Source organism: Bos grunniens, chromosome 9 (assembly GCF_055505025.1).
Source record: "Bos grunniens cultivar Pamir isolate PY7600 chromosome 9, Bosgru_T2T1.0, whole genome shotgun sequence".
NCBI classification, from domain to species: Eukaryota; Metazoa; Chordata; class Mammalia; order Artiodactyla; family Bovidae; genus Bos; species Bos grunniens.
In genome coordinates this window covers 35,586,504-35,609,134 of record NC_141173.1, presented here as the reverse complement: position 1 = coordinate 35,609,134, position 22,631 = coordinate 35,586,504, and the positions used below count along the sequence as shown (strand labels likewise).

Sequence of the window (22,631 nt, the reverse complement as noted above, 5' to 3'; positions counted from 1 at the left end):
TCAGCACAAAACAGTCTATTATTGGTCTAGGGCTGGGCATATGACCCCAACTTGCCTTAAAAGAAAAAGAATGATTTTTATACAAGCTGAAAATGCAAAGACAGAGACTTCCCATTTTTCTTGCTGGATGGAGAAAAGGCAACCCCAGTTGGCTCTGATGGCCGTCTATGATCATAGGAATGAGAACAATGCTGATGGCAGAGGGAAGGTTGGGAAAGGGCTTCAATCTTTGTTAACACCATTGATGGGATTCCCAGGTGGCCACTGGTAAAGAATCCACCTGCCAGTGCAGGAGCTGCAGGTTGGATCTCTGGGAATCCTGCAGGAGCTGCAGGTTGGATCTCTGGTCGGGAAGATGCCCCAGAGAAGGAAATGGCAACCCGCTCCAGTGCTCTTGCCTGGGAAATCCCATAGACAGAGGAGACTAGCAGGCTACAGTCCACGGGGCCTCAAAAGAGTTGGACAACAAGAGCATCACTGAATTGCTAATGGTATTGTTCATGAAACCCTGTCTCCTTTGTTAAATAACAAAAATGCAACTGAGTAAATTTAAAGATCAAATTGGCTTTATTCAGTGATTCTTGAATCAAGACCACATCTCATTTAACAAATAGAAAACAGGTAGGCCATGCCATAGAAAAGGAAGGACTTTTAAAAACAGAAAAGAGGGTGGGCAAAGGAAGTTATTAGCCAAGAATGCATTGTTTTGGACAAGGTTGTCCTCCTAAGTGGGATGGAAGGGGTCTATCAGGAAGATTACCTCCCTCGTGCTGGCCCAGTGATTCCAGGTTGACTGGTTGGTTAAAGGTTACATTCTTGGGAGAGGCTGAAACTGCAATTAGGTTAAGTGTTAAGTCTAGGTTTGCTGACATGGGGCTTAGCATGAGTGACTCCCTATCCGGGGCCTGTTATCTTCTTTTTAACCATTTCTGTCTTCCAATTAGAGAGTTACAGATTTACTTAGTGCTTAATCTACTTTGTGTTGGGGCTTCCGTAACTGCTTAGAAATGCTCTTCCTTCCCTTTAAAGAAAGAAGAGAGAATATACTCAAAATATTCTCAATGTACTCAAAATTTTCTTATTGTTTCATTCATATTGCTTTACATTAGAAGATCTTTTCATAAATATTTTTATTTGAAACCTTCTTTGAGGACTCTCTACACTTATCTAATGAGGCACAAAACTTGATAAACCAACTGCTTAAAAGAAAAAAGATTCTTGCAAAGGTTAATTAAAACTTAAGATGAGTAAAAAATCCTTTTGGCCTAACCAGACAAAAAATACAGTTTTAAAACCAAGGTTATGAAACCTTATTATTCCTGATTCATACTCTCTAGATCTGAAGCAGAATTTGACCTGTTGTGTAGTCAGTTTGAAAATCTGGCCTATATACCAAAGGTACATTTTTTTTAATTATTCAGAAATCCTAGGTCATAAAACAATCCTACTGATCTCCTCTCATTTTCCTGAACTATCTTGATACTTATTTCTCAGATCTTGCAGGCTATTACATGTTTCTTGCATATTTCCATAGATAATAAGTCATCAGCTTTGCAATCTGATTCTTAACATTAAGAGACTAAAACTAATGTAGATGAATCTCAGATGACACACATGGAGGTATAGAAAAATTCCATCATTTCCTTCTACAAAATGAGGGAGATTTTAATTCTTTTTCTCAACAGCTGCTTCATTTTTTTATGCATAGAAAAAAATATGTGCAATTACTCCAAGTACAATCAAGTCATTTAACATGGCTTTGCCATCATTGTAGTTACAGGATATTTTAAATGAGAAAAAAAAAATCTCAAAGCACAGGTCCTGCTGTGCAGCAAAGCAATCAAATTCCTTCATAACAACAGTCTGATGGGATTCAGCAATCCAAGGAATAATGAATAACCACTTTAATCAGTAAACAGGAAAATGCTACAACAGTCACTGAGTAAAAATTGACTATCATCTCTTGATCCTCTTGATCGGCATTTCAAACAATAAATAGAAATGTATGTCTCTTTTAAAAAGAAAAATAACTCTGTTTAGTACGTTTGATTTGGCCAGGCAGTGGGGAGATGATATTTCATCTTAGACTGTCCTTCAGTATTGCCCAGTTGGTAAAATGCACATTTAATCTTTTTTATATCATATGGCCAAATTTACCTTATCACTTGAATATGTGAAGAGAAATTCATTTTTACAGTTGGTTAATATGATTGTATTGCTGAACTGATTATTCGGTTTTATTGCTGCTTCATTATTTGTTCTTCCTCTTCAGTGTTCCTCATAGAAAGTTATTTGTATCCGAATATGAAGACTCTGTTACAAAATAATCCTCAAATTTCCAGTGCAGTGTTTCAAATGTTGGCCGGTCCTTAGGCTCTGCATTCCAGCACTCCAACATGATATTGTAGAATTGCAATGGACAGTTAGATGGTTGAGGGAGTCTATAGTTTTGACCCAACATCTGGATTACCTGAGCACCTGTCATACCTAAAACATATACAATGGAACCAACAAAAAACAAATTGAAAATCAGAGTCTTAAATCCACAGATACTGATACCCTAGAGGACAAAGCAAATTGACTTCCTCGGAGAAACTGTGAAGTCCACCATTCTCTTCCCAGGCTGTCAAGACTAAATCCTGCAGCAAGTACTGTCTATAAGACTGCAATTCAAGAGCAAAGGATAAGGAGGCAATAAAGCACCTCATTAATGCAAATCATTATCATCAAATTTTATCTATTATGCTCCCACAGGCGCATGGTGTGGTCAGCCTCATAACTCTGCCCTCTAAGTCTGGGCAAAGCAGTTAAAGTCACACCTAAGTAAGTGACCTACAGCAGAAAGGCCCACTTTAGAATTACTCACCACTATAAGGCATTTTGCCATAAGTAATGATTTCATAAAGAAGGATTCCAAATGACCACACATCGGACTTAATGCTGAATTTATTAGTACGAATGGCTTCAGGCGCAGTCCACTTCACCGGCAGCTTTATTTCGTGTTTAGATTCATAGATGTCTTCATTCTCTACCTGTTAATGCATTAAGGAATCAAGCCAAGTTAAAGTGGTATTTTTTTTGGCCACCCTCATTCGTCTGTAATCTACTTCTCATTAAAATATAGAGGGAAAAGATTCAAAATGAGTTTAGTTCAGGTGATAAGTACAGCAGCAAATTAGTCATTAATGAAACATTATTTGAGAGCCTGAAGTGAAAGTGTTAGTGACTCAGTCCTATCTGACTCTTTGTAGTGCCCTGGCTCCTCTGTCCATGAAATTCTCCAGGCAAGAATACTGGAGTGGGTAGCGATTCCTTTATCCAGGAGGTCTTCCTGACCCAGGGATCAAATCTCCATCTCTTGCGTTGCAGTCAGATTCTTTACCATCTGAGCCACCAAGGAAGCCCTATTTGAGAGCCTGTGTATGCGTGCTAAGTTGCTTCAGTCATGTCTGACTTGCAGTTGGCTGGACTGTAGCCCACCAGGCTCCTCTGTCCATGGGATTCTCCAGCAAATAACACTAGAGTGCGTTGCCATGCCCTCCTCCAGGGGATCTTCCCAACCCAGCGATGGAAACCAAGACTCCTGTGGCCCCTGCATTGCAGGTGGGTTCTTTATTGCTGAGCCACTGGGGAAGCCCTTTGAGATCCTACTATGTGCTAAAAGTAGTACTGGAAGGAGCATTATATTACATATGGGAAATTCGTCTGTGATGACACGGGTTTTATACCTGGTCTTTAACAAACTAAAAAAAGTGAAAACAAAGCCTTTTTTTTTTTTTTTTTTTTTACTGCTGGTATTGAAGAGCCACTGACTTTGAGAATTACCATATAACCATTTTCTAATACTGAAATGTAGGATCCAAATGATTTAAATTACTATATCAACTCACTGGGGATCTAATTAATTTACAAAGAGGAAAGACAACTTCATAAAATCAAAAGAGAATCATATACCTGTGTTTCATGCTCCACACTCATATTTTAGGATATAATGCAGAAATAAATATTTAAATTCAGAGAAAAACAGCTAATACTACACTTTCCATATCAGTGTCTTCTGGCCTGATGTCACAAAATTGAGGGAGGTAGGGGAAGGCAGTATTTTAAAAACCAATGATTGCTGTAGAGTTCTGGCAGCATGCATATTAGTCTGGCACAAAGTGAACAGCAATACATACAAAGTGTGCTGCTTATTAATAAACAAAGGCAGACAGAGGCTATCGTTGTTTAGTCGCTAAGTCACGTCCAACTCTTCTGAGATCCCATGGATTATAGCCCACCAAGCGCTCTGTCCATGGGATTTTCCAGGCAAGAATAGTGAAGTGGCTTGCCATTTCCTTCTCCAGAGGATCTTCTCGACCCAGGGATTGAGCCCACCTCTCCTGCATTGCAGGCAGAGTCTTTACCACTGAGCTACCAGAGACTGATATGAAAAACTGATCATTAATTCAACCACAAACTTAATTACATACTTTCCCATGTGGTTGGTCATTGTTTTCTCTGTTTCTTTCAAATTGATGAAGAAACAGAAATAGAAGGTAGTTTTGTCTGTAGGGCCTTAGTATCCTGACAGGATCTATGGACCATAGGACTCTCAGAAATATTGTGGAAAAAAAAACAGCAGGAATACTACTAGTCTCCTGGCCTGTGCGCCTTTTGACTCATTACCAACTAATTAAAACAAAGCCAAATCCACCTTAAAAACTCTGGCAAGTCCAAAATCTGCCACTTTGTAGATATTATGTTCCCCAACAAGGACATTTCTGGCAGCCAAATCTCTATGAATATAGTTCTGGGATTCCAAATAGGCCATTCCAGAGGCAACCTGGGCTGCCATGTCTACCTGCTGCGTCAGATGGATTTTTGATCCAGCATCATCTAGGCAAAAAGAGAAAATAAGAGGTTCAATTTGGAGAATATTTGAAATATTGAAGCAAATTCTAAGAATTCTGATGACTGAGCTCTCAGTGGGATTAAGTGCCATAGCACTGATCTGTTGAGAAAATAAATATAATCAGTACAAACCGTCCTATTTCCTGTGAAGGGTTAATGAGGCAGCAATTTTCAGAGTTCAAACACATTTCAAAGCTGAGTCCCTCCCTTCCCTAAATGAACATTACTGAGAGAAAGGAGCAAAAGTACCACATTATCCAAACACAGCTATAAATATCTGAAAGAGTCCAGCTATTGCCATTTTGAATACCACATGTCACTGACTCATCTCTTCCTGGAAATTATTTGGTTGCCTCTGGATTTCTTTCATTGTATAGTTTGCTTTAGTCTTTGAACCTAAAAATAATGCTAATTTGCATGGTTGAGCCAATGAAAAGGTCTCATTCTTCCATCATATTGTTCTTAAAAACTAGCTCACAAAAAAATGAAGGCTCTATATGTGTAGTTATAAACTGTGTATATTACATTTGTACTCCATCAAGTTTGATGCATGTGTTAAAGTTTCTTTCTTAGTCTGTTATTCTTAGAATAGGTTGCTCGTCTCTCCAGGCATGGTATACCTTTCATAGACATAGTTTCTCCTACTGCTGATTCTGCATAATGAAGTATAGGAAATTTATATAGTAGAGCCAGTCTGATAATTACAGAGAGATTAGTGTTATCTTATGATGACTTTGTGAAACAGTGTCAGCCATCCCTGGATAGTTGAGATGCTATACTGTTAATAGATACCTTCAAATTTTTGGAGAATTGAAATTGTCTCACATAAATCCAAACTATCATTATCCTTGTCTGAATAAGCCAAACATTACCAAAAATGCATTGAATTTATGGTCAAGAGTCTTACACACAACTCCTGACTTTAGAGGTAATTACAGTATAAGAGGGGGAACACTGGTTTGAAGCTAGAGTGCCAGCTTTGAATCAGGGCTCCACCTTAGATTTCTTCCTGACTTTGGGCAAGCTGCTTAATACTCCTGTGCCTCAATTTCCCCATATATACAGCAATAATTACCATTACCTCATGGTGTGCTTAGTCGCTCAGTCGTCTCCGACTCTTTGTGACCCCATGGACTGTAGCCCGCCAGGCTCCTCTGTCCATGGGGATTCTCCAGGCAAGAATACTGGAGTGGGTTGCCATGCCCTGCTCCAGGGGATCTCCCCAAGCCAGGGGTCAAACCCAGATCTTCCAGATTGCAGGTGGATTCTTTACCATCTGAGCCACCAGGGAAGCCCTTACCTCATGGGATTAGTTGTTAAAAGAGAATTAAAATGAGTTAATACACATAAAGCACTTAAAATAGTACTCGACATAGGAAGAACACAGTAAAGTCTACCTGTTCTTATTAGCTATCATTGCTGCTGCCTTATCAGAATTAAACAGTTTAAGATCTGTGAAACTAGAGATGCATGTGGATTACCCAAGTGGAAATGTCTAAAAGAAGACAAGCATATGGTTTGGAAGCTCAAAGGAAAGCGTGTAGCTAGAGATATGGATTTAAGGGTCATGTTTATGGGTGGAAGTTAAACATTAAAAGTTGCTGAGATTGCTACAAGGTGATAGAATCATGAGAAATGCCAACATTTACAGTGGGCATAGAAAAATAAACCTGCAAGAAAACTGAGAGGAATCAGCCTACAGAACGAGAGAAGAACCAGAAGGGAACATCCTAACAGTCAAAAGTTTGAGAAGAGAAAGTCACCACTAGTGTCAAATAAATCCAGCAAGATAAGAGCTAAAAAGCATTTCTTAAATATAGCAATTAATAAGTCATTGGAGACACTAGTGACAGGAAGAAAATCCCACTGGAGATGGGGTATAAAGGATGAAGGGCTGAATGGGAATTGAGGACATGGAGATAGCAAGAAGAGAAATCAATTTCCAAAAGCCTAATTAAGACAGGGAAATAACAAAACGCTAGCAGAGGAAAATGAAGTCAAGGAAGAGAGAGCAATTATCCTGAAGTTTATGATAGTGAGGGATTGTCATTGATAAGGTACTAGAGCAGTTTCTGGAATGCTGAGTATCTTATTCTTGATTTGCATATCGGCTGCGTAGTTGTTTATTTGCTCACTTTACAATTACATGATAAATATATATGTAGAAAGGGCATAAATCATACATGTTCCATTCTACATGTCTGTCATCTTTTATAATTAAGAAAACGAAATTAAATAGAGTCAAGGAAAGTTTTCAAATGAGAAAGACCTAAGCATTGTGTGTGTGTGTTTAATACAGCAGTGTATTTAAATAGGACTTGAGTAATATTGATTTATGCCAAAGCCTTTGACTGTGTGGATCACAATAAACTGTGGAAAATTCTTCAAGAGATGGGAATACCAGACCACCTGACCTGCCTCTTGAGAAACCTATATGCAGGTCAGGAAGCAACAGTTAGAACTGGACATGGAACAACAGACTGGTTCCAAACAGGAAAAGGAGCATGTCAAGGCTGTGTATGGTTACCCTGCTTATTTAACTTCTATGCAGAGTACATCATGAGAAACGCTGGGCTGGAAGAAGCACAAGCTGGAATCAAGATTGCCGGGAGAAATCTCAATAACCTCAGATATGCAGATGACACCAGCCTTATGGCAGAAAGTGAAGAGGAACTCAAAAGCCTCTTGATGAAAGTGAAAGAGGAGAGTGAAAAGTTGGCTTAAAGCTCAACATTCAGAAAATGAAGATCATGGCATCTGGTCCCATCACTTCATGGCAAATAGATGGGGAAACAGTGGAAACAGTGTCAGACTTTATTTTTGGGGGCTCCAAAATCACTACAGATGGTGACTGCAGCCATGAAATTAAAAGGCGCTTACTCCCTGGAAGAAAAGTTATGACCAACCTAGATAGCATATTGAAAAGCAGAGATATTACTTTGCCAACAAAGGTCCATCTGGTCAAGGCTATGGTTTTTCCAGTGGTCATGTATGGATGTGAGAGTTGGACTGTGAAGAAAGCTGAGCGCTGAAGAACTGATGCTTTTGAACTGTGGTGTTGGAGAAGACTCTTGAGAGTCCCTTGGACTGCAAGGAGATCCAACCAGTCCATTCTGAAGGAGATCAGCCCTGGGATTTCTTTGGAAGGAATGATGCTAAAGCTGAAACTCCAGTACTTTGGCCACCTCATGCGAAGAGTTGACTCATTGGAAAAGACCCTGATTCTGGGAGGGATTGGGGGCAGGAGGAGAAGGGGATGACAGAGGATGAGATGGCTGGATGGCATCACTGACTCAATGGACATGAGTCTGAGTGAACTGGAGTTGATGATGGACAGGGAAGCCTGGCGTGCTGCGATTCATGGGGTCGCAAAGAGTCGGACACGACTGAGCGACTGAACTGAACTGAACTGATGACAAACTTAAAGCTAACATCATACTCAATAGTGAAAAGCAGAAAGTTTTTCCTCTAAGGTCCAGAATAAGGTAAGTATGCCCACTCTCACCACTTCTATTTAACACAGTATTGGAAGTCCACACCAGAGCAATCAACAAGGAAAGAAAGAAACTGGAAGAGAAGCAGTAAAACGTTAACTATTGGCAGATGACGTGACACTGTATACAGAAAATCTTAAAGACCCCATCAAAAATACTCCTAGAGCTAATAAATAAATTCAGTAAAATTTTAGGATACAAAATTAATATACAGAAATCTGTTACATTTCTATACATTAATAATGAACTATCAGAAAGAGAAGACAATAAAACAATCCTGTTTACAAGCAAATAAAAAGACTGCAGCCTTGTGAGAAACCCTGAGCCAGGAGACCTGGCTCATCTGCACCTGGATTCCTGATTGCAAAAGCTGTGAGGAAATAAATGTTTGCTGCTTTAAGCTACTAAGTTTTGGGGTAATTTGTTGTGCAGCAATAGATAGAAGTTTGATATCCGGAAAATATCAGTGCTATGTATACAATTTAAAACATGGACCATGGGGCTTCCCTAGTGACTCAGTGGTAAAGAATCCACCTGCCAATGCAGGAGACACGTACTTGATCCCTGATCCGGGAAGATTCCACATGCTACGGAGCAACTAATGTTGTGCTCCACAATAACTGAGGCTGTGCTCTGGAGCCTGGGAAGTAACAACCGCTGACACCTGCATTCCCTAGAGCCTGTGCTCTGCAACAAGAGAAGCCACAGCAATGAGAAGCCCTGCACAGCAACTAGTGAGTAGCCACTGGCCACAACTGGAGAAAAGCCTGGGCAGCAATGAAGACCCGGAACTGCCATAAATAAATAAAATTATTTTTTTAATGGATTATGGAGCCAGATTTCCTAGGTTTGAATTTTCACGCAACCATCTTGAATAAGTTACTATACTTAACCTCTCCATACCTCAATTTCTTCAACTGCTAAGTGGGGATGATGATGATAAGAATTCATGAGGTTGTTAGAAGAATGAACTAAATTAATGCTTGTGTATGACTTAGAAACATTGCTGTCACATAGTAAGTGCTATAAAGTTTTCTTTAAAGAAAAAAATTAAAAATATATGCTCCTCTCCTACCACCATCCCATATGGTTGATTTCCAGTAAGTCACCTCATCTAATACTCAGAGAAACTACAGGAAGTAGTTTGCCCTGTTTGATAGGGATTCCTGGGACTCAGAGGAACAAATAATATTTTTTTAATATTTTATTGATTGATTTTTGGCTGCCCCGAGTCTTCCTTGCCATGTGGGCTTTCTCTGGTTGCCTGCCATGAGCCGTGGCTACTCTCCAGCTGTGGTGCACAGGCTTCTCACTGCTGTGGCTTCCCTTGCTGGGGAGCGCAGGCTCTAGGATGCCTGGGCTCAGTAGTTGGGGCTCACAGGTTCCAGAGCACAGACTCAATACTTGTGGTGCAGGGGCTTAGCTGCATGTGGAATCCTCCCAACCAGGGATCGAACCCATGTCCCCTGCACTGGCGGGTGGATTCTTAACCACTGGACCATCGGGGTTGTCTTGTAATAAATTGCAGAGATTCAAATCCAGGATATGCTGGAGACTGAAATTTCATGACTCAAATTTATTCTATACTGCCTCTCTAAAATCCGCCTTACACTCCAGAGCACCCAAAAGTCAGGGGCGATGAAGAGACTTCCATTCATACAAACAGTAAATAGCTCTATAGTTTTGTTCAGTTAAAGGGTATCTCAGTCAAAACATCCCTGTCTGCATCAGTCCACTAGGTGGACTGTCCATGAGAATGATGAACTACATGCTGGAGCTCGATTCGTAGGAAAAGAAAATATACTGACATATACTAGATGCTCTACAAGTATTTATTGGAAAGCAAACAAGCCCAACTAAACTTAAAAAGATGCAGGTATTTATCCTCTTTAAGTTTCAATAAGAAATACCAGGCATCAATTACCCATAGTGCTAAAGTTTTTTGACAGGCTTCTCCCATTTTGGAGAAGTTTATTACAAAAAAAAAAAAATTCAGCCAAGCTTAGGGACTACAAAGATGGTTCTATAGAAAAATGTGTTATTTCAACTATCAAATACAACATCTAATCCTATTACAGTGGATATAAAAAGGTTTTCACTGACAGGCACAACAGTGAAGGAAATTGAGTAATACATTTCCTGCCCTGAAAGAGTGCAGTGGCCTAGGAAATGTGTACAACCTCAGAGCACACTTCTAATACAACAGCCATATGTCAAAACTGATATAAGGGTTCACAGACCTGCGACAATTTACATCTGCAGCAAGGAAATATTTTCATTATGTTCCATTACTCAAGAGCCTTTCAGCTTAATAATATTTATCATGATGGGCTGTTTAAGAGTGGAATATTCATTTTAAGACCACTTTGTTGAAATGAAACCCTCTTGATTGGGAAGGAATTGCCTGTAATGAACACACCTTCATTACTCCCCCTGGCTACTAAGAATCATGGCAAATGAAGGCCTTTGTCAACTCGACCCTGATGGCTCAACCCAGAAGACAACAGAGTTCATGCTCAACCCTGAGTAAAACACAATGGCCACAGAAATCCTCAATGTCAAAGGAGTCTGCAACATAATATAAGTGTACCTGGCATTCAAGCTGAATATCAAGAGTCTTAAAACAAGTGTAACCCCAAGTCTCAAATTAGGTTCACAATAGCCCCAACTTAATCTATTCATCATTTATTCATTCAATTAGTCAACACAGAGTTAGTGCACACCTTCTGTGCCCCTGACATTGTTCAAGCACTAAAACTGAGTTGTATTTTAGAAGAGACTAAAAATAAGCTATCTAAATAAATCATTAATTACAAAATGAGTAGGGGCTTCCCAGATGGCTCAGTGAGTAAAGAATCCACCTGCAATGCAGGAGACTTAGGAGATGCAGGTTTGATCCCTGGGTTGGGAAGATCCCCTAGAAGAGGGCATGGCAACCCACTCCAGTATTCTTGCCTGGAGAATCCCATGGACAGAGGAGCCTGGTGGGCTACAGTCCCTAGGGTTACACAGAGTCAGACACAATTGAAGAGACTTAGCACCCCAGCTACTGTGTTAAGAAGAAATGTAAGGGGTCAAGAACCTGAAGAGGGACATCAATTAGAAGGCTACTGCAGAATCCAGGAGAGGGTTGATGATGGTTTGCACTGGAGTAGCGGTGTTGAGAAGTGGTAAAATCCTGGATATGTTTCAAAAGCAAGCCAGTGGGATTTGCTGGTTGGTCTGACATAGGATGTGAGAGTAGAGAAGACTGAGATAGTAAGCCTGTGTGTTGGCATCATGAGAGAAGGAAAAACCTCAAGAGGGGCAGGTTACCGAGGATAATATCAGAGATTGGTTTTTGGACATGTTATTTTGAGATATCCAATAGACATATGTAATAGAAATGAGGGCTATTTATAAACTTTTGTTTTTTTCTTGCTCTTAAGCACTTTAGAGGGTTGTGCTCTCCTATCCCTTTGATTTGATTTAACCAAATAAACAGGGCACAGAAGTTACCTCTGTCACTCCTGGTCAGAAACTTTAACAGACAGAATGAGATTAGTCATATTTCCTACTCCTGACAAGGTGATCAACAGACCTGAGACATTAGCCAGTCTATTTTTCATATGTAGCATGAGCAAGAATAAATACTTGTGTCAAGCCTCTGGGATTTGCAGGAGTTCATTACTGCATTATACCCACATTATCCCACATCATCCAGACTGATACAGCATTCACATAGAGAAGTTATAAAGGCAGTTAGATTACGACTCTGAAGTAATGGAGGGATATGATTTGGGCAATTGGTAACACATAAGTGTTACTAAACAATAAGAGTGTTGAGATTAGCAAGGAATCTAGTGATGTTGCAAAAGAGTTTTGGAAAATCCCAAGATATCCAGAGGTAGGGGAGATGAGGGAAATCACATAAACTGAGAAAAACCAGAAAGAAAGAAAGGAGAAAAGGCCACTGGATGAAGTGTCCCAGTAGCCAAACGAAGGTAGTGGTTCCAGAAGGAGAGAGTATCCATTGAATTGAACACTGCTGTTAGTTTTGAGGACTGAGAATTGACGTTGCTGTTTAACAGCCTGAAGGCTTATCATTTGACAAAACATTTTTGTTAGAGATGACCTGAGATGGCTCCTGTACTTTTGTCCTTGGGGATAAGGCAAAAGGAGTCAGTGCTGAGGTTAGTCTCCCTATGGTGGGTAACACAATACTGTTAAATATGATATATTTATGCAAGGGAGCTAGGTATATTTTTGGTTTTTAACAGTTAGCAGGTCTTATGCTCTTTGTTCCTATCTAGTTTTGCAATTTAATATCACCAGCTTCACCAGTCACCCTGAAATAAGAAAATTCTATCTTTCTGACATCTTTGTTCTGTTTTTCTCACCTCCCTTTACCTCATACATTGTATCAGTCCCATTCTGGCATGTCAAGAAAGTATAGAAAATGCCTCTTCTTTAAGCATGAATTGTTCTCTCAGTACTTGATCTCCATTTCTTTGAACATCTCATTTTAATGCTTATAATATTGTTGTTTATTAAATTATTCATTTGTAATAAACACCAAAATTCTACAGCACCCTTAAGTCTTCTCAGACTACAGGAAGCAGATGTAAAAATAAGGTAATAGTATGTGTCTGCTTTTTAGCCTGAACATTCTAATGTTTTCTAGCAGTTGGAAGTATTTTAAATACCAACAAGCACAGTGTTGTCAAAAACTGGCAAAGACAAAAGTGAGGGTAACTTTCCCTCCCTTCCCCGCAAACTATTCTATGTCTCCTAATTCTGGGCCATGGAAAATACTGCTCCATGACTGATACTGTTCAATTACTTACTGTAGGAAACAAAGCATCAGGCAAAACATCTACTCTTCAGTTTTCACATTGCGTTTAAGTGCTCTGATATGTCTGTGGTGAACAGTTTGTTCTTCCACTACATAAACATTTTTCCTCCCTTTGAGTACACAGCATACAGCCTGTTAAAGAGTAGTTGAGCAATTCAATGTTAAGACATTCATTGTCACAGATATGCCATAGTAAATATCCTCTGGGTTATAGAAGGCTTGCTAAATGACATTTATAGGATTCGCTAAACTAAATTCCTCTTTTTTTTTCCTTTCATTAAGTCTTCAGCTTACTTTGGAGATATTCTTGCAGACTTCCATGTCTCATCAACTCTGTAATAATATAAATTGGATCTTCTAAAGTGCAAACAGCATAAAGCTGGATAAGCTTTGGATGTCTTAGGTTCTTCATTATCTGTGCCTCCCTCAGGAAGTCATTTGGATCCATTGAACCTGAAACAAGAAGAGGGGAAAATCACTTTATGTTATTGAGGCATTCCTGTCCTCAGAGCAGCCTGGTGGGAATCACCGAGATTGCTTCCTGCCTCTCAGTAAAGTAAGAGCATTGGTGTCACAAATCTTCAGATTTATCAAGGAAGAGAATCAGTTCAACCAGGGCAACATAATAACTGGTGTGTTGGTGCATCAGGGCTGTGCAGCTTATGTATTATGACCTGTCGGTGAAGAGAGGTTGCTTCAGGTCCATATGAAAAATTAAGGAAAAAGGAGAGACTGACAGTCTAATTGATAAAACAAGGCAGGCATCTTAGGAACACAAAGAGAAGACATTCTATTAACATGAACGCTGGAAGACACTGAATGTTTAATCACTGCAGCGAGTTTTTCTGCCCAGGATCCAAAGACTAATCATTGCCCTGTCCTTGGGACCCACTGAGGGAAGAGCTGGATAACTATCCTAAAAAACAATGACATCTACCACGTTTGTGTCTTTAATTCTGTAGGGACATAGAGTATAGGCCAAGCAGAAAACATTCATGGGCCCCTCCCACAAATTAATGTTTTTTTCACCACTTGAAACTGCATTCCACATTTTCTCATGTATTAATACCTCCACAGTTGGAGTTGTAATAGCTTGATAAGAGAGACATTGGAGCCTATTTTGAAGACTCATCTAAGTTAAATTGCATTTATATTGGCTCGACTCTGACTCACCATGCAGAGTGCCAAGTAGTTACAATCACATAGAATTTAAGAGAAAAAAGGCTACCTGGAGTTTACATTTCATTAGTCATTTTAAAATCTTTTATTTCTTATACAATATGATGTTTCAGACTCACTGATGTAATTGAAGGAATTCTGTCATTTCACCTCTCAGTATTCACTATAGATAGTGCAAACATTTTCAGTGATGCTCAGAGAGTCCATTTTGTTCCTTATTCTCTTGTTTTGAAGACTTCACAGCTACTATTTGAACCTCAAGCATGGGTAAGCTTTGACACTCCAAGCTAACACTCTGACTTGTTCATTAGTAAGGTTATTTATTAATAGCCTTATTAATGAAATGCAGGCTGTATTAATGAAATGCAGGCTATTTCACAGAGGCAATCTATCCTTTGGTATGCCATTTGAGACTCTAGAAGTTCACTACCCAGGCTCAATCAAGCCCTACCTCACTTTGTGATCTTAAACAAATTACCAAACATCTCTGAACTTCAGTTTCTTCATCTCTAAAACATGGCTAATAATTCCACTGACACCATAGAATCAGTGTCAGGGTAATATATTGTCTGGCACATATGTGTTCAATGAGTGTTGGCCATATTTGTACTATTATTAGCAATCACATTCTTAGGAAAACCAAACAGATCAACTATAAATATCTCTTCACTGACTAAGGAGAAGAGGCAAGGACTTACAGAGAAAGAATATGGGGAAATGGCCTATTCTCTTCTCCATCAATTTTTACTGAGCTCGCTTATTTCAGTTTTTACCACTGGTTTGCTCCACATAATCAAATAGGATTAAAGTCTTGAATCAAGACTTAATTTAAGACTGTGGCAAAATGGAGCTAAGAATAAAAGAGGCACCCACACCATAATAAGGGACCACTTAGGGTTGTTATAATTAGTTTGGCCTATGGTCAATTACATATATAGTGGTATCATGCCCCCACCCCCAAATAATCTGATTCATGAAGTTTCCAGTGAGAAACTTCATTCAGACAATTACGATCTTCATTCAGACAATTTATCTACAATACGTTTTTATGTTGATGCTTTGGGTGGTCATCAGATTCATGGAATACAGGCCACTTATGTATGTGTATGTTTTAGTTGCTCAGTTGTGTCCAACTCTTTGTGGCCCCGTGGACTACAGCCTGCCAGGCTTCTCCGTCCATGGAATTATCCAGGCAAGAATACTGGAGCGGGTTGCCATTCCCTTCTCCAGGGGATCTTCCCAACCCAGTGATCAAAACCAGGTTTCCTGCATGGCAGGCAGATTGATTACCATCTGAGCCACCAAGGAAGCTTAAATCATTGCCAAATCAGACCATCCACTAGAGCTGGAACTACAGCACATCAGGAGCCTCTGCAGGGGAAGCTTGACCAGCTGCACAGCAAGAGAGACCCAATCTCAACTCAGCTAGTAATGCAACATTAAATATTAATTTTTGCCTGTCAAAGCTACTGTGGGAGTTGATTTCAGGCTCGTCTTTATTGCATGGCAGTCTGCTAAGCAATAAATAGCTGAGAAGATTGATTAATGACCCCAGTGAAGTGAAGACATTTAAGCAATCACCAAAGCTGTTTGCTGCTATTACACTGTAAATCAATAATAATTATTCCTGTTGGAGAGAAAACTATCGTGGAGCTTTTTTTTAATAAAAGAAATCTAATTTTTTTGTTCTCTTTTGACCTGTGAAAGGCCTTCCTTAGAGAGTGATGTTAGGATGGATAGCTGGCTGTTTCTTTTTTGGAAAAAAAGATGATAAGATTGGACAGTAAAGGTTAGTCTCAGTTTTCAACAGGATTAGGATTCAAAACCACACATCTGCAGTAATTGTGAAAATCTCAGGTGCTGGGATTGAGTACTGTGGTCACCTAGCAAAACACTTGCTTGGTGTCCAAACCAGCTGTCCCATGACCTCTTGAACATTTATAATGGCAAGTAGGTTATAAAAATCAATGTATGCCATTCTGGTTCTCATACCTGGCTTTAATGTTTTTACTGCTACCGGAGTGGTATTGTTCCACAGGCCTTCCCACACTTCACCAAACTGACCAGATCCTAATCGCTTCAAAAGTTGTATGGAGCTGCGGTCAATCTCCCACTGGTCCACAGTTTTATATGACAAATCAAAGGGAGCTGGAACTTGTATCTGTTTCACAGAATAATTAGAATACTGGTAAGAAAAAAGTTATATTTAACAATTTTTTGGTTGAAAATAACCTAGGTACTTTTAGAGTCATCACTTTTAAAAACAAAATATTGTAAATTTTATCCCAATTACCTTAAAATGAAAAGCAGTAGTGGTAGAATCTGCGCTATCACCTCGTCCAGCTGCTCTCCTCCCAGATCCTGCTGCATCAGGCACCTTGCTGTCCATCTGTCCCACCCCAAACCCCAATGTCCCCTCCCACCTATCTGGTATGCATTCTCTCTGTATCCTTGCCTACCTAAATCAAGGTTCAAGGTCAAATGAAGTTCCATCTCATCCACAGTTATTTCCCCAACTCTCTGACCCGTAGCATCTACCATATGTATCATCAAATTTCTCATAATTAATTTCATCTTTTTTCAATTTCATTTACTTATTTGTTCATTCATTTACTTAATAAATAAATATTTTTCAACACCAACTAGGCTTCACTGTGTAAACAAAGCAGGCAAGGCCTCTGCTCTCATACTTCACAGTCTAGCTTGTCATCCGTCATTAGATATTTATCTTATTTCCTCCACTAAGTCATTGGCATCTTGAGTGCACAGAAGGTCACCCATGTTTTGTAAATCTTTTCCCTATCTGAATTCAAAACTATGAGTTAAACTAAGTATTTTTAAGTCATGTCTTGGTATCAGGTGAGATATTTCTTAGCATAAGCTTAGATTTTCTTGTGAGGTCATTTCTGTACCATCTAAGATGTATATGCATGCATGCTCAGTGGCTCAGTCATGTCTGACTCTTTGTGACCCCATGGATTGCAGCCCACCAAGATCCTCTGTCCATGGGATTTTCTAGGCAAGAATACTGGAGTGGATTACATCTTCCTCCTCCAGGGGATGTTCCCAACCTAGGGATCAGACCCGCATCTCCTGCATTGGCAGGTGGATTCTTTACCACTGAGCCACTGGTGATACCCTAAGATGTATATACTTATATCAAAATTGCATATTCACTTGGCAGGATTTAACTCAATAAATTCCCTACATAATGATCAGGATTCTTCAGCTTCTACTTGTCTATAGTATTATAATCAGGCATCACCAGGATGCTTTCAGCAGTCATCCAGTTATAAACCATAGGACTGGCTATACCACTGACGGTACATGAGACCTAAACTCTGATGAGGAGCTGAGGGTTTGCCCAACTAAGGTGACTGACCACTATCTAATTTTAAACACATTTAGGTAAAACATGCAAACAGTGGAATTTAATGACAGATGTAGATAAAATTTCTATAAATGTTATCTCCTTCCACCAAACACCAGGCCAAACAAACTGTTAAACAGTTAAATGATATCTATTATATGCAGACAACTGGATAATGAACCTGGTCATTTCATGTTAATAGTCTTGAATACAGATCATCTAAGTAAGAATTATATTCCAACACTTTTTTCTCCTCCAGCTGTATCATTAAATGCTCCAATATCAGGATATTAGATTAGTGTCTTAGTGCAAAGAATGAATATTTTCTGTGTTCAGTGATTGCTTAAGGTCAGGACTTGGCAAACTTCTTCTGCAAAGGATGAGATCATAAATGTTTTAGACTTAGTGAGCCATATAGTCTGTTTCAACTACCAAACTCTGCTATTATAGCAAAAAGGCAAAGACGATTGTAAATGAATGAGCGTATCTATGTTCCAATAAAACTTATTTATAAAAATACTGGGGCTTCCCTGGTAGCTCAGTCAGTAAAGAATCTGCCTGAAGAGAAGGAGATTGGGGTTCGATCACTGGGTCGGGAAGATCTCCTGGAGAAGAAAATGGCAAACCACTCCAGTATCCTTGCCTGGAAAAATCCCATAGACAGAGGAGCCTGGTGGGCTGCAGTACATGGGGTCACAAAGAGACAGGCACGACTGAGCAACTAACACTTTACACTTTCATAAAAATATTAATAAGTGTGGGGTAGTATTGGCTCATAGGCCATAGTTTGCCTATCCATGCCTTAGGTATTCAATGACCTTTTTTTTTTCCTGAGCTAGCATATCATATGACAAAAAACTCCTATATCTGAAGGAAAAAAGTAACTTCAAAAGTAAGGAACACAGCTTGAAAGCATTTCACCTTTAAGCATGGTTTTCCCAGCTTGACACACAGGCCATCACTTGTCTTGGTGTAATGACTCACGAATTCATTCAGTGTTGAAAAGGTTCTTCTCCGGGTGAGGAAAAAGCCCCCTTCATCCAGTCTTCTGATTCTGTAGTGTTTCACAACCCCTTCATCTAAAACTGGAACCCAGAATAAGTCCTTTTAATAAACTTGCCAAAGCAAAAGAGATTTGCTTTTTTTTTTATGATGATAGCTCCATGCATGGAATAAAATTTTAACAAATTCTATTTATTTCTCAACTTTTCTTTCAGAAAAGGCTTCAGGAGGCTTACAAAAGCATATAGCAGAATAAAAAGGAAAAAAGAATGGGAAAATTATATTTTAAAGGAAATATAAAAATAAAAGAGTATGGTTAGCACTAAAAAACTATGCTTTGAGGCTTAGTATACTTGTTTAAAACAAGCTATAAAAGTGACTGTATTATTCTAGCAATGTAAAGAAGGAAATAGTTTCAGAAATCACAGTGTTCATAAGATAAAATCACACAAGATATTTAGAAACAGTTCTTTCTGGTACAGAGACAAAGGATAATTTTCTCCCATTAAATTATATAACATGGACACTGAAATAAAAGCGCTCTCAGGAAACAAAATCTATGTATAGACATATAGATACAGATATAGGAAGGGAAGGAAGGAGAGACAGAGACAAACATTATTTAGCCTTTAAAAAAAGAAAAAAACGGAAATCCTGTCATTTGCAACAATGAATGGAACTGGAGGCCACTGAGCTAAGTAAAATAAGACAGAGGAAGACACTGCATAGTATCGTTTATATGTGGAATTTTTAAAAAATGAACTTAGAGAAATAGAGTAGACAAATGCTGCCTGGGGGTGGGATGGGAGGACCAGGAATAGGGAGGAACTGATAAAAGGGCATGAAATTTCAGCTGTAAGAGGAATAAGGTCTAAACATCTAGTATATAACGTGGTGACAGCAGGGGATAACACTATATTATACAGGCGAAATTTGCTGAGATTGTCACATGTTCTCACCAAAAAAAGAGAGAAATATATGAGGTGACAGATATTTTCATTAACTCAGTGTAGGGAGAGGGAATCCTTTCATGATGTATATGTATTTCAAATCATCATGTTGTACACTTAAATATCTTTTTGTCAATTAAACCTCCATAAAACTGAAAAAATCACATCATCTGCATCATGAAAATATTTTACTTTCAGTTCTTTATATTAAATGCAGAGGGCAAAAAATAAATAAATAAATAAATGCAGAAGGCAGGCAAACATTTAGCTCTTCTAAAAATAACATAAGGTTCTTAAATCATAATTTTTTAAGTGTCTAGAACACATTCTTGTACTCTGATCTGTCAAGTTACCATTCCCTTTGACAATAACTCTTGAGGCAATGTTAATTGCCTTATATAATCATCACCAAATAGAGGGGTTTTATTAGGATATAGAACTAAACGCATACAGATTTCTGTATATGGATTAAAAAGCTAAAACAAAAAAAAACAGATGTAAACAATATTAACCTCAATGTATTTCTCCACAAACCAATAAAAAATATTAGAAGTAGGTAGCTATGTTATAAATTATACCTGCAATTTATATAAATATTGGCCTGAAAATTCCAGTTGCCATTTAGCAAAAAGAAAAGTACATAAATTATAACTGAGATGTCTAGCAAAGCAATATGTCTCCAACTGGAAATGATAGGAAGCATCAACATTTTTTTCCAATAAAAAAATTCTTTTTTAATCAAGATGGACCATATCTGGCTCCAAACTAAAATGGAATACCCGGAAATTAAACTTAAGAATTATCTTTTAACGCATCACAAAAGGCCTAGTGACTTCTAAGCCAGAGACTAAAGTCAACAGATGACTGAAGGGTCAAAATACTCGTGATTTTCTCAACAAGGGATGTAAATCCCAATGATTGATATGGCTTTGGCAATTGCTATTGATTATAGAGAAAACCTAAGTAAATGTTTACCAACTATTTATAGTTAAAAATTTAAACTCTTAACTGTAAAAACCAATATTTTCTAACTAGTATGTGACCAAAACACAGCAATGTCACTGAACAGCCATGTCTTCAACATTAAAATAAAAGAGCAGGCCTTAAAAAATTTCAAAATTTCCAAACGTTTCTACCGTAATGTTCCAACATTTCTAATAACTGTTGCTTTCTCTTTCTGAATTTTAATTTCTTTTTGTAGTCCTTTCAGAAGACTACAAATTGTGAAAACTACACATTACCAAAAGAAAAAGTCATTCCCACCTTACAACCTTAAATACCCCTTAAATGGTTTTCCCATGAATTTTCTAAAAGCCAGATCTTCTTCGGGTCTCAATTTAAATCCTCAGAACCAGCCTCCTCCCATCACCCTGTTGCATGTACCCTTGCAGCTCCTTTCTCTCACATCACCCAGGTTAATTGTGATGATGGATTTATCTCAGTAGAGGTGGCTCTGTGAATTGGAGGGTCTCTGTGTCATGAACTAATACCTACTCAGAGCCTGAGACAGAGTAACTAATACAAATATTTGCTAGTTGAGTGAACGATGTCACTAACTTTTAGATTTGAAATAAAATGTAAGTTTCTTAAATGTCTGCTGCAAAATTAAATAGCTAGCATTACTGATTCAACAGACATGAATTTGAGCAAACTCTGGGAGATAGTGAAGGACAGGGAAGCCTGGCATGCTGCAGTCTGTGGGGTGGCAAAGGGTCGGACACACCTTAGCGACTGAACAACAGCAACAAATTTTACAATTGTAAGTACTTTGAAGTCAAGACTCCTCCAGAATTTTATTTTTAAATAGAGGAAAACAAACCTAACCCCAGTGTATAAATACCATTAAAAGACAATCATTCATGTTTATATCCAATTTTTTAAGTTTTGCAATAACACAGGATGTGTACTTCATCTCTGATCAACATCACAGATTATTTATGTATAGTTCATTCAAGTTTTCAGTCTAGGCAAGACTAAAATATATATACACACACATATATATTTTTTTAATTAGATCACAGAAGCCACCTAAGGTAAATTCAATACACTGGGTTAGGATGAAAGCACTTTAAGTTATATTCCTGAGTAATCAAATCCAAAATTCATGTTGTTTTCTTAAAGTGGTTTTAATTTGTTAGTAATGGGTCCACACATTTGTAAATTGCCCATTCCTAATAAAGATTGAATTCAGAAGATCTCAGAACCAAGGAAAAATGAATTTTCTATTCCTGTTCTAGTTCACCGTGATCTCTTTTATTGAACCAAATCTATTCTACATTCTACAGGCTATAAGTGAATGATAATGCTTATGCCATTCTTATTGTGAATTACTTTGAGTTCAGACTAGTTAAAGTATTTTAGTAGTTTAACTACAAAACATACAAGGCTAGCTATACAATGGAATCATCCATCAACAAACTCAGGAGCAGCACAATTGAATGAATTGAGCTACTAGAAGGCCAGACATCCTAAATTGGCATCTTGACTTGCATTTATAGTGTTTGACCTAGGGGAAAATATTTCACCTGTCAACTGATTAATCTACCAAAACATGTCCAAGAAGTAGGATATACTGCAGCGATGCAGGTAGGCATGTATGCAGAGTACAATAAAGGCTTATTGAACATTGAAAGAATTCAGCTATTTCTGCCCAAGACCTTCTATAAGGATTGTAACACTGGTTACCTGATTATTATTATTATTTTTGGATTGTAACACTGGTTACCTGATTATTATTATTATTATTTTTTTTTTTTTGGCCACCTTCACAATGAAGGCAACTGATTGTGCAGAAATCCATGTGATATAGATGCAGTCTTACGATTTCAGTCCCATATGCCGGCCCAAAAGCATTTACAAGGAGTTGGTGGCAGTTATGGAAGCCCAGTTTTCTCCTAATGATGAGATCT

The 22,631-nt window shown here is 38.5% G+C and overlaps 1 protein-coding gene across 3 annotated transcripts in view; it reads right to left on the bottom strand.

The window, feature by feature from the left end:
- Positions 1-544: 544 nt before the first annotated feature.
- Positions 545-22,631, bottom strand: part of FRK (fyn related Src family tyrosine kinase) — a 101,941-nt gene continuing 79,854 nt past the window's right edge. The window contains exons 3-8 of one of the 3 annotated variants that reach the window (XM_086317201.1): positions 18,692-18,855; positions 16,393-16,561; positions 13,516-13,674; positions 4,697-4,878; positions 2,867-3,032; positions 545-2,487 (exon numbers count right to left, since the gene is read on the bottom strand). In XM_086317201.1, the coding sequence (XP_086173327.1) occupies positions 2,279-2,487; positions 2,867-3,032; positions 4,697-4,878; positions 13,516-13,674; positions 16,393-16,561; positions 18,692-18,855 (1,049 nt within the window). In that variant the 3' untranslated portion in view covers positions 545-2,278. Of the gene's footprint in view, positions 2,488-2,866; positions 3,033-4,696; positions 4,879-13,127; positions 13,354-13,515; positions 13,675-16,392; positions 16,562-18,691; positions 18,856-22,631 lie in introns of those variants that run through there. The other 2 variants (XR_015132746.1, XM_086317202.1) reach the window with 2 other exon arrangements.